At 38.3% G+C, this 11160-nt stretch overlaps 1 protein-coding gene across 1 annotated transcript; it reads left to right on the top strand.

The window, feature by feature from the left end:
• The first annotated feature begins 3875 nt into the window (after positions 1–3875).
• Positions 3876–8276, top strand: LOC137834190 (uncharacterized). The gene is made up of 3 exons (XM_068642252.1): positions 3876–5649; positions 5723–7742; positions 7829–8276. Exons 1-3 carry the CDS (start codon positions 3876–3878, stop codon positions 8274–8276), a joined length of 4242 nt encoding a protein of 1413 aa, XP_068498353.1.
• The last annotated feature ends 2884 nt before the right edge of the window (positions 8277–11160 follow it).

The raw sequence follows: 11160 nt of genomic DNA, 5'->3' as shown, positions 1-11160 counted from the left end.
CTCCTGCATCCAACATTGCACCTCCACCAGAATTATACTGCCTGCATCTCCAGGAAGGACCTCACCCAAATTTCCAAGAAGATCAGCTCGTCCTCACCGAAAACCTGCCTATCTTGAGGATTTCCACACTGCAACCAACACTGTAAGTAGTAGATATCCTATTCATAATTACTTGTCTTACAATTCCTTATCTTCCAATTTTAGAAATATTATTTCTTCTATCAATTCTCATCCTGAACCTCGGATCTATAACGAAGCCTCCAAACATGTTTCTTGGCAATCTGCCATGCAAGATGAGCTTCAAGCTTTTGCTGCTAACAATACTTGGTAACTTACCCCTCTCCCTCTAGGAAAGAAAACTATTGGTTGTAAATGGGTATATAAAATCAAATACCATTCTGATGACACTGTTGAGTGCCACAAAGCTAGAGTTGTTGCCAAAAGGTTCACCCAACTTGAAAGACTTGATTTCTTAGACACTTTTGCACCTATTGCTAAATTCACTACCCTTCACCTTCTCCTTGCTATTGCCACTACCAAAAATTGGATTTTAAAACAACTTGATGTCAATAATGCCTTTCTTCATGGTGATCTCCATGAAGAGGTATACATGATCCCCCACCTGGCCTCTCTCTTCCTTCTCCCTAGCATGTCTGCAAGCTTCAACGGTCTTTGTATGACCTTTGTCAAGCTGGTCGCCAATGGTACGCCAAGCTTTCTACTTTCTTTTATCAAATAATTGCTCTATTTCTACTGCTGATCACTATCTTTTTCTTAAATATAATAACGATAAACTCACTGTTATTCTTATTTATGTTGATGATTTGGTCTTAACTAGTGATGACACGGAGGAAATCAATACAATTATTGCATCCCTTCACCATCACTTCATGATAAAAAATTTAGGTAATCTCACTTACTTTTTGGGACTGGAAATTGCTCGCAACAGTTCTGGTCTTCATTTAAGTCAACGCAAATATACTCTTGATCTTCTTCACGAATCTGGCATGCTTGACTTTGCACTTGTGGCCACTCCTATGACTCACACTTCCCGTCTCTCTCCCGACCAAGGCTCCCCTCTTGATGCTGATGCAACTTTCCAATGCAGAAGACTCCTTGGACGTCTAATCTACTTAACCAACACGCGACCAGACATTGCCTTCGTTGTCTACAATTTAAGCCAATTCATATCTGCACCCACAACTCATCATCAACAAACTGTCTCACGACTTTTGTGTTACCTCAAGGGCACCCCTAGTGAAGGACTATATTTTTCTCATACGAGCTCACTTCAGCTCTATGGTTTTAGTGATTTTGACTGGGCAACATGTCCTACCACACGCAAATCTGCTAGTGGATATTCCATCTACTTAGGAGACTCCCTAATATCATGGAAATCAAAGAAGCAGCCAACTATCTCTCGCAGCTCCTCCGAAGCTGAGTATAGAGCCCTTGCCACCACCACATGTGAGCTACAATGGTTGTCTTACCTTCTTCAGGATTTACATCTTCCTCTCTCCCAGTTAGAAACCCTGTACCGTGACAACAAATATGTCCTTCAAATAGAGTCCAATCAAGTCTTTCATGAACGCACCAAGCACATCGAAATTGATTGTCACCTAGTTCATGAAAAACTTAACTCTGGTATCCTCAAACTGTTGCCCATTACTTCAGTCATGCAAGTTGCTGACATATTCACCAAGCCCCTTGCTTTCGCACAGTTATCTACTCTCAAATCCAAGCTGGGTCTGACGAATATCTACTCCCCAGCTTGAGGGGGGGTGTTAACATATTTAGTTTTTATGTTTTAAGTTATTGGGCTTTGTTTGTTTGACCCAAATTTCCTTTTATGTTTAGGGTTTAGGGTTTTGGATTTATGGTTTAGGGTTCAAAATGTCGAGGTATGAATCGAAAGAGAAGATGTCACTTGAACGAGATCTATATTCTAACTTGAGTGATGCTTTCACGACTTAACCAACATTATGTCTGATGAACGATATTTTCTGAACATTTTATCCTTAGTATGATTTTAAGCTTTTACATGAACAAGAAATGCATATATAACTATCTTGAACTTCAAAATTCATCAAGCTATCACTTTAAAATTTAAGTTAACTCTAATCAAGGATAAAGTGATACCTCAAAATTTAATCAAGATTATACTTAGCAAGTTATCACCAAATCACAATTTAAAAATAAAATAATCAAATCTTTATTACTTACCTAGAATTTATTCCATCCAATATATATATTGAAATCAAAATAATCACTTCTAATTTTTCAATCTAACATATAATCAATCATTAAACACCATAAATATCAAAACTCACTCCAAAACTAAAAGTTGAGTCCAATTAGAGAGAAAAATTCTCAAACTTGAACAATCTAACAAATTCTAAATTCAAACCACAACTATATACATTCAAGCATATTAACCTTATACAAAATGAATTCGTCAACTTATCACCTAAAACTTAAATTGAAATTTAGAATAAAGTCAACTTCTCTGTCTTGAAATTTCCACCTTCCTTATACCTTAAGAAAGACAAAAAATTGAAAAAGACAATCAAAACACGAAAAGAACTCATTGATGACCTCAAATATTAAATCCTAGCCATATAAAAAGCATTCAACAAATAAGCTTACCTCACCAAACTCTTTCCTAGAGGAAGTGTTTAATTTTGGATTTGAAAGGGAAATTATAATTACTGATTGCACTAAATAAAATTTCTAAGCTCACTCATTCTTTTAGAGTTTACTTTTTGTTACAACCCAACAAACAAAAGCCCATTTTTTACTATATAACTACTATGAATTTCTATTTTCACCTCTCAACTACAAACATAACTATCATACTTCATCCAAATTTAAAACTAACTCAAATACATCACATATATACCTTAAATCTATGGTTCAATAAATTAGAATTTAGAAATATTAAATTTAATTATCACCTTTTAATTATCTTACACTTATATTAAAACACATAATCAAATCATACGTATAGGTGTACATATAGGCTTTTTGGGTGGAGAAACTTTGAAAAAATAACTTCAACATGCATAAGAGAAAGCACCGATAAACTTCATCTAGTGTGTTAGAAAGCACACAATCATCTAAAACATTATCTAACGTTTTGAGTAGTTAATTACGATATTAAATTAACATATATTTATTACTATGATCATTAATATTTTATAATGTTTTCATCATAAATGATGTATATACTATTAGTGTACTGATAGGGTTAAAACCGAGAGGTTCATGCCGAGAACTACATAGCATAACAATTAAGATGATTAAGTTAAAACCGAGAGGTTTTGACCGAAAGTAATAAAGACAAGAATAAAACAAATATAAAAGTTGCAAAAGCCCAATTAGATAAAAACTTACAAGAGGGGTGCACAAATAATAAGAAAGGTGCAGAAAGAAAGCCCAAGAGTAAAGGAAAAGCCCATTAAAGAAACTCTATAAATAGGAGTTCAGAGATAGAAAGAGGTAAGAGTGATTTTATCTGATGAATGTTAAACCTTTTCTGACTTTGGCATCGGAGCGACTTGCAGGTAACCCCCACCTGTTGTGAGGACCAGCCGAGAGCACCAGCCGAGAGGACCAGCCGAGAGCACCAGCCGAGAGGACCAGCCGAGAGCACCAGCCGAAAGAACCAGTCGAGAGTTCCAGCCGATAGCAACAGCCGAAAGGAGAAGCCGAGAAGCACCATCAAGAAGAGAAGTACCCGGCCCAAGACAGTATTCAGCCCAAGATTGAAGGATTAGTCTTGATTAACCCGTTTCAAGTGTTCTTGGTCCTTGTTGTAAGAACATTTTGGCGCCCACCGTGGGGCCGAGGGTCAATTGAGAAGGGTTAAAGACAAGATGAGTCAAGGAGGAGAACAAGGTGGAGATCGGGAAGACAATGTTAATATGCCAATGGCAATGTTGGTCCAATTACAAAAAGAATTCGAGATGTTAAAAAAGAATAATGAAGAAGAATTAAGTATGCTAAGGGCCGAAAATGCACACATGAGGAGAAAGTTACAAGAGGAAACGGTTTTGAATTCATCTTTCGAAACTGTCCAACCGGGTGTACAAGTGAACGAGAGGATATATAATGAAAATTCTCAAACCAGAAGAAGATGGCTTGAAAATTCTGGGGTTTGTGCAGGAACATCTTCCAGAAAACATCCGTTTTATGATGTTATAGTTGATACTCCGTTGCCTGACAACTGGAAGAACTTAACCATTGACAAATATGATGGAAGTACGGATCCTGATGAGCATATTGCAATATATACTACTCAAATCAGCTTGTATACATGGAATGATGCTGTTATGTGCAGAGTATTTCCTACAACTCTGAAAGGGGCAGCATTGAGCTGGTTCACACGCCTCCCACCGTTGAGTATAGATTGTTTTGATACGTTGATAGAAAAGTTCGGTGCCCAATTTGCAACTAGTCGTCCCCATCATTTAACGTCGATCGCCTTAGTGAACATAAGACAAGAGAAAGGAGAGTCTTTAAGAATGTTCATGGAACGTTTTGGGAAGGTTGCTTTGGGAATCCGAAATCTTAGTCCAGAGGTTACCATGCATCATATGATAACGGCATTAAAACCGGGACCATTTGTCGATAGTCTGTGCAAGAAACCTGCGATCAATCTGGATGAACTAAGGCAACGGGCATCAAAGTTTATGCAAATGGAGGAATTAAGGGAGTTTCGAAATCAGGTAAGGTTTGATGGAGGCGAGAAGAGGGTGATAGAAAAAGAACACCCGCCTGTTGCAAGAAGAGCCCGAGAAGAATTCAGAAGCCGAAAATTCCAACAATACACACCTTTGAATGCAAACAGAGCTAGAGTTTTACAAGAAGCTATGGCAACAGAAATAATACCACCACTGCGAAAAGCACGAACACCAGAAAGAGCAGATCATACCAAGCATTGCGAGTATCATAAAAATCATGGCCATCATACAGAAGAATGCATCGGGTTAAAGGATAGAATAGAAGAATTAATTCAAGCTGGACAGTTGAGACGCTTCGTCCAAGGAGGAAATGTGAGAATAAGGTTAAGTCCTGAGAGAGGATCGAGAGGGGGAGAAATGGGCCAGAGAAGAGTTGAAAGATTTGAAAGAAGAGATGAAAAAAGAGTTGAAAAAAGAAGTGATAGAAGAGATGGAAGGCTAGAAAGAAGAGGTGATAGGGATCATCAAAACACTCAGTCAGTAAGGCGGAGTAGGGAACGAAGTCTGGGTAGGCCGGTCAGAGGATTTATAAACACGATTTCAGGAGGTTTTTCAGGAAAGGAATCCTCATCAGCAAGAAAACAACATTGGAGAAGCATCAGAACAATTAATCATATTTTCAAAAAAAGAACCCTGCCACCAATGCTTTTTACAGATGAAGATTTTCAAGAGATTGATCCCGATCACGATGACCCTATGGTGATAACAGTAGAAATAGCTGAATATGCTGTCATGAAAACCTTAGTTGATCAGGGGAGTTCAGTTGATATCTTGTTTTGGGATACTTTCAAAAGATTACACTTAAGAGAAGAAGATATAGTACCTTTCCGAGAGCAGATCATTGGTTTTTCGGGAGAAAGAGTTAACACTAAGGGGTACATTGATTTGATGACCACGTTTGGCAGAGGCAATAAAATTAAAAAAAATCAAAATCAGATATTTGGTGGTGGATGCTACTACATCATATAATGTGTTATTAGGACGATCCTCTTTGAATAAACTGGGAGCAATAGTCTCAACACCACATTTGGCTATGAAGTTCCCAACAGAAAAAGGTGAGATAGCAACGGTTTATGTCAATCAAAAGGATGCTCGGGAATGTTATGCAGCAGGCTTAAAGATGAATTTAAGAGCAAACCATGATACTGACAGAATGGTGGCAATGGCCGACTTGGACCCAAGAATAAATGACGAAAGAATAGAGCCAAAAGAAGAAACCACAACTGTGGTATTGGGTCAGGACGAGAAGCAATGCACTTATGTAAGTGGTAGTTTGCCAAAAGAGTTGTTAAGTAAATTCATCGCAGTGTTACGTAACAACAAGGATTTGTTTGCTTGGAAACCATCTGATATACCTGGGATTGATCCAAAAGTGGTTTGTCATAAATTGTCTGTATGTCAAGAAGCAAGACCGGTCTCTCAAAAAAGAAGAAAGTTAGGAGAAGAAAGACGAAAAGCGGCAATAGAAGAAACCGAGAAGTTAATACAAGCTGGTTTCATAAAAGAGGCTCAATACACAACCTGGTTATCCAATGTAGTGCTTGTCAAAAAACCAAATGGAAAGTGGAGAATGTGCACAGACTATACAGACTTAAACAAAGCTTGCCCGAAAGATACATACCCACTACCCAACATAGACCGACTAGTGGATGGGGCGTCTGGACAAGAGATGATGAGCTTTCTTGATGCCTATTCGGGGTATAATCAAATACAAATGTATGAGCCAGATGTTCCAAAAACGGCTTTCACCACAGACACAGCGAATTATTGTTACAAAGTCATGCCTTTCGGTTTGAAGAATGCTGGAGCAACATATCAAAGGTTGATGGACAAGGTGTTTAAGGATCAGATTGGAAAAAATATGGAGGTGTATGTTGATGATATGGTTGTGAAATCAGGAGAGATAGAGAAACACTTGGAAGACCTTGAGGAGGTGTTTGCACAGATAAGAAAATACAAAATTCGGCTTAATCCAGAAAAATGCGTTTTTGGGGTAAGAGGTGGAAAATTTTTAGGTTTTATGTTGACAAACAGAGGCATTGAAGCAAACCCCGACAAGTGCGAAGCAATAATGAAGATGGGAAGCCCAAAGAATTTGAAGGAGGTACAAAGACTAGTGGGAAAACTCAACTCATTATCAAGATTTCTACCAATCCTTGCCGAAAAAACCAAACCAATAGTAAACTTGTTAAAAAAATCCGAAACCTTCGAGTGGGATGAGCGGTGTGAGCAAGCCTTTTCTCAAATCAAAACTATAGTGGCCGAACCACCAATCTTGGTTAAACCAGTGTCAACCCAACCTATCATAGTCTACCTAGCCACCTCGGCTGAAGCCATAGGAGCAGCCTTGATTCAAGAAACCCCAGAGCAAAAACCAATATATTTTGTGAGTAGATCCCTACAGAGTGCCGAAACCAGATATCCCAAAATTGAAAAAGTAGCCTTAACCCTGGTGTATGCTGCGAGACGTCTTCGGCCATATTTTCAGAATCATCAGATAATTGTGAGAACAGATTACCCAATATCCAAAATTTTGAGAAAACCCGAACTTGCAGGTAGGATGGTAACGTGGACGATGGAGCTATCAGAATATGGAATCAGGTACGAGCCAAGAGGACCTATCAAAGCACAATCCCTTGCAGATTTTATTATTCAAATGCCGACAGCAACACAGCAGGAGCACTGGACATTGTATGTAGATGGAGCATCAAGCAAAAGAGGCAGCGGAGCAGGAATAGTGCTTGAAGGACCAGATAACTTCCAGGTGGAGATGGCGCTAAGATTTGAGTTCAGAACATCCAACAACCAAGCCGAATATGAAGCTCTTGTTGCAGGGTTACTATTAGCCAGAGACATGGGAGTTGAAAACGTCATTTGCAAAAGTGACTCTCAACTTTCGGTGGGACAGGTGCAGGGACAGTATCAGATTTGGGGATCAAAGCAACGAGCACATCAGTTGAGCACCCACAAACAAATGGACAAGCTGAAGCCGCGAACAAAGTTATTCTCGGACAGTTAAAGAAGAGGTTAGGAAGTGCTAAAGGACTATGGGCTGAGAAGTTGCCAGAAATATTATGGGCATACAGATGCACACCACAAACGTCAACAGGAGAAACACCATTCAACCTTACATATGGAACAGATGCAATGTTACCAGTAGAAGTTACCGAACCAACATTACGAAGGCAAATGGAAGATTGGAATATCAATAATGAATGCTTAAGAATTGATCTTGATCTTATTGAAGAACTCAGAGAACGAGCAAAAATAAAGGAAGCAGCAGTAAAAAGAAGAGCAATGAAAAGGTTTAATGCGAAAGTAAAGTTCAGGGATTTTAAGGAAGGAGATTTGGTCTGGAGAATGCGTACTGACGCTCGAAAAGATCCACGACATGGAAAGTTGGCAGCCAACTGGGAAGGACCATTCAGGATAATGGAAAACTTACATAATGGAGCTTATAGATTAGAAACTCTAGACGAAAAAGTGATACCGAATACATGGAATGCGAGTCATTTAAAGTTCTATTTCAGTTGAAACAGATGTAAGCCAGAAACTTGTATACATATCAATTATCTAATCAAGAAGAATTATCCAGTAACATCATCTTATTAGAGTCATGCTTTTCTTTTCGGTCTTGGACGCTTTTCACTTCAGGTGAAATCCCTCCCGAAAAAATTTTACACCATTCATTTTGGGCTTGGATGATTTCACTACAGGTGAAATCCCTCCCGACAAAATCAGACATAATTCTTTTCGGTCTTGGATGCTTTCACTCCAGGTGAAATCCCTCCCGAAAAAGGTGGTCTTCGATTCTTTCTTCCATTGGTTCACAAAACATCTCCAAGCAATAGATATAAAACCGAGAGGTTCATGGCGTTTTCACTCAAATGTCAGCAACTAAAGACAAGTTACATTTATTCACTCACGTCTACGTTTTTGGTTACTTTAAAAGTAATACAAACCGAAAACTAACAACAATACTAAGGCAATACAAAACCGAAAGGTAAACAATGGTTAATAAAAACCAAATAATACTCGTCACGTTTCCAAGTTAACTAAACAGCGTTTAATTAAAATAAATCAAAGTAGTCCTCACATCGTTCGACCAAAAGATTTATCATACAACCGAGAAGACCAAACCAGTAAGTTCTAAACATTTAGCACAAAGCCGAACGTAGGAATTAACAAATAATACTAAGTAAATAACACAACTTTAAGGAATAGTATTCGTTAGTTCTTGATAATATTCCATGGAGACATTACAAAAAAGATTCAAAACTTCCACATATACGTTCGACATTTCAACATCAAAACAGCCTCCTCATATAAACTAAGGCACTATAAACAAAATATTAACATCTACATCTGCCTAGTTTTCAATATTGATATCTTCGGCATCATTATCCGGAATTTCATTTACAGGAATTAGTTCACCATTATAAAAATCCTTTTTAACATCAAAATTCCTGTCATCAATAGGAATCTTATAGAAATATTTTGCTTGTTGAAGAGCCTTTTCGAAGCCCAGCTTATGTTGTTCAAAGATAAAGCTTTCGGCTTCAAAAACATTGGTTCTCAGCTGATGTATCTCCTTGTCCATAGCTTTGATGGTGTTTTTATCGGAATCATTTGCAGAAGATAACGCCGATACCTTATCATTCAAACCTTGATTTTCTTTACATAGTCGAACATTTTCTTCAACAGATTTAAAGTTCTCGTTTTCTAAATCAGAAATTTTCTTCCCAAGACCTTCTATTTCAACTTCTCGTTCCATTTTCTGCTTTTTAATCTCTTCTAACTGCACCGATAAAGAGCTCGTTTTTTCTTTATACTCAGCAAAATCATTCTTCAATTTGTCAAACTCAGATAACGCCACACAGTTCCCATTCTTCTCCTTCAACATCTTTCCAATCAAAAGATTTCTGCTTGACAATTCAATAACAGAATCTGCCAAAGCAGCAGCATCCATAGTCTTCAGCATGTTATAAGACGATTCACCGAACGATGTCTGAACAAACTTTGCATACTTCGTTGTAGCACTAAATATCATTTCCGAAAGAGGTTCGGAAGACACATGTTCACTCCGACGATGGCGCCGAGAAGACGAATGTGACCTCTTGCTATTCCTATCACGCTTTTTTGATTTCTTTGAAGGACCAACAGCCTCAACATGACTTACCGGATCAATCGCTTCCACATTCACAATAGGTTCCGCGACTTCTTCCACCACAGGGTTCACCACATTTTCACGACGAAGAGTTACATCACCCACCTTATTCAGCAATTTCGAAAAATACGAGCGAGCTTTCGGATTAGTGCTCGCCATTAAAGCTGAAAATCAATAAAACATTTAGCTAAGTTAAAAGTTTTATCCTAAAAAGAGCAAAAATGTGGAACAACCACGTACCAATCAGATCTTCTCGAGGATTTGATGAAGTATACAGTTGTAGCAGGGCGCGAGTGGGAACCTGGTACGAGAGCCGACTAAAAACCTCGATAACATGACGATCGGCAACACCCATTGAATGAAACGAAATAGAATTAAACTTAACAGGATCTTTCGTCCAATACAGGGGGAACCTTGGAGAATCTCCATCAAAAAAATACTCTCTTCCTACAGGCTCTATTAGAATCTTAAAAAAACTGCCCTTAAAATCTTTATATGATGATGTAAAAGGTTTAAGAAAACAAACATTGGATTTACTAATAAGGGATAACCACCCTGGCCGCTTCCCAGGCCGAGAGCTATAATAATACAAGAAGGAAGCAGGACTAGGAGAAAGCGATAATAATTTACACAAAATACTAAATGCTTGCATCGCAGCCCAACCATTCGGATGGAGCTGAGTAGGTGCGACATTAAGGAACTTAAGGACACCTATTTGAAAATTGTTCAAAGGCAACCGAATATGAAGATCTCTAAAAAAGCAAGCATAAAAATAAAAAAACTCATGACTGTCACCCTCTCGACCATGACAAACATTGTCGGCATCTCCAACACGCCGAAAAGAAATAATATCATTTTCAATGTCAGAATAATAAATCTGGGAATGGGAAAGGAAACTACGAAGTTCGATAGCAAAATGATATTTGGACAAATACTCTCGGACTTTAGGATTAACCCATTGGTAACCTGGACGAAGACTTCTATGAGGCAATACAATGCCGAATTCTTGAGGAGCATCAACAGTCGGTGCTCCATTTGAATCATTCATACAAGAAGGAGTAGCAGATGAAGACTTCGAGTCTTGGCGATCCTCTTCTCGCACCACTCGCCCAGTTGATTCACCACCCGCGCTTGAAAAATCATCAGAAGCAGAAAAACTTGAAAGAGACATTACCTTTTTGAACTGGTTACAGATTGAAAGAAAGCTGCTTTTCTCAAATACACAACGAAACACATTCGTAAAAATTTGGA

This window comes from Phaseolus vulgaris, chromosome 5, assembly GCF_000499845.2.
Source record: "Phaseolus vulgaris cultivar G19833 chromosome 5, P. vulgaris v2.0, whole genome shotgun sequence".
Lineage (NCBI taxonomy): Eukaryota > Viridiplantae > Streptophyta > Magnoliopsida > Fabales > Fabaceae > Phaseolus > Phaseolus vulgaris.
This window is presented reverse-complemented; position numbering and strand designations above follow the sequence as displayed.

What these genes read in the sequence shown, in the direction of transcription:
- LOC137834190 (XM_068642252.1), top strand. Translation starts at nt 3,876, where the DNA reads ATGAGTCAAGGAGGAGAACAAGGTGGAGATCGGGAAGACAATGTTAAT. An exon ending in GATGACCACGTTTGGCAGAG is followed by an intron (nt 5,650 to 5,722) that starts GCAATAAAATTA and finishes ATGTGTTATTAG; the next exon opens with GACGATCCTCTTTGAATAAA. An exon ending in AAGCTGAAGCCGCGAACAAA is followed by an intron (nt 7,743 to 7,828) that starts GTTATTCTCGGA and finishes ATGGGCATACAG; the next exon opens with ATGCACACCACAAACGTCAA.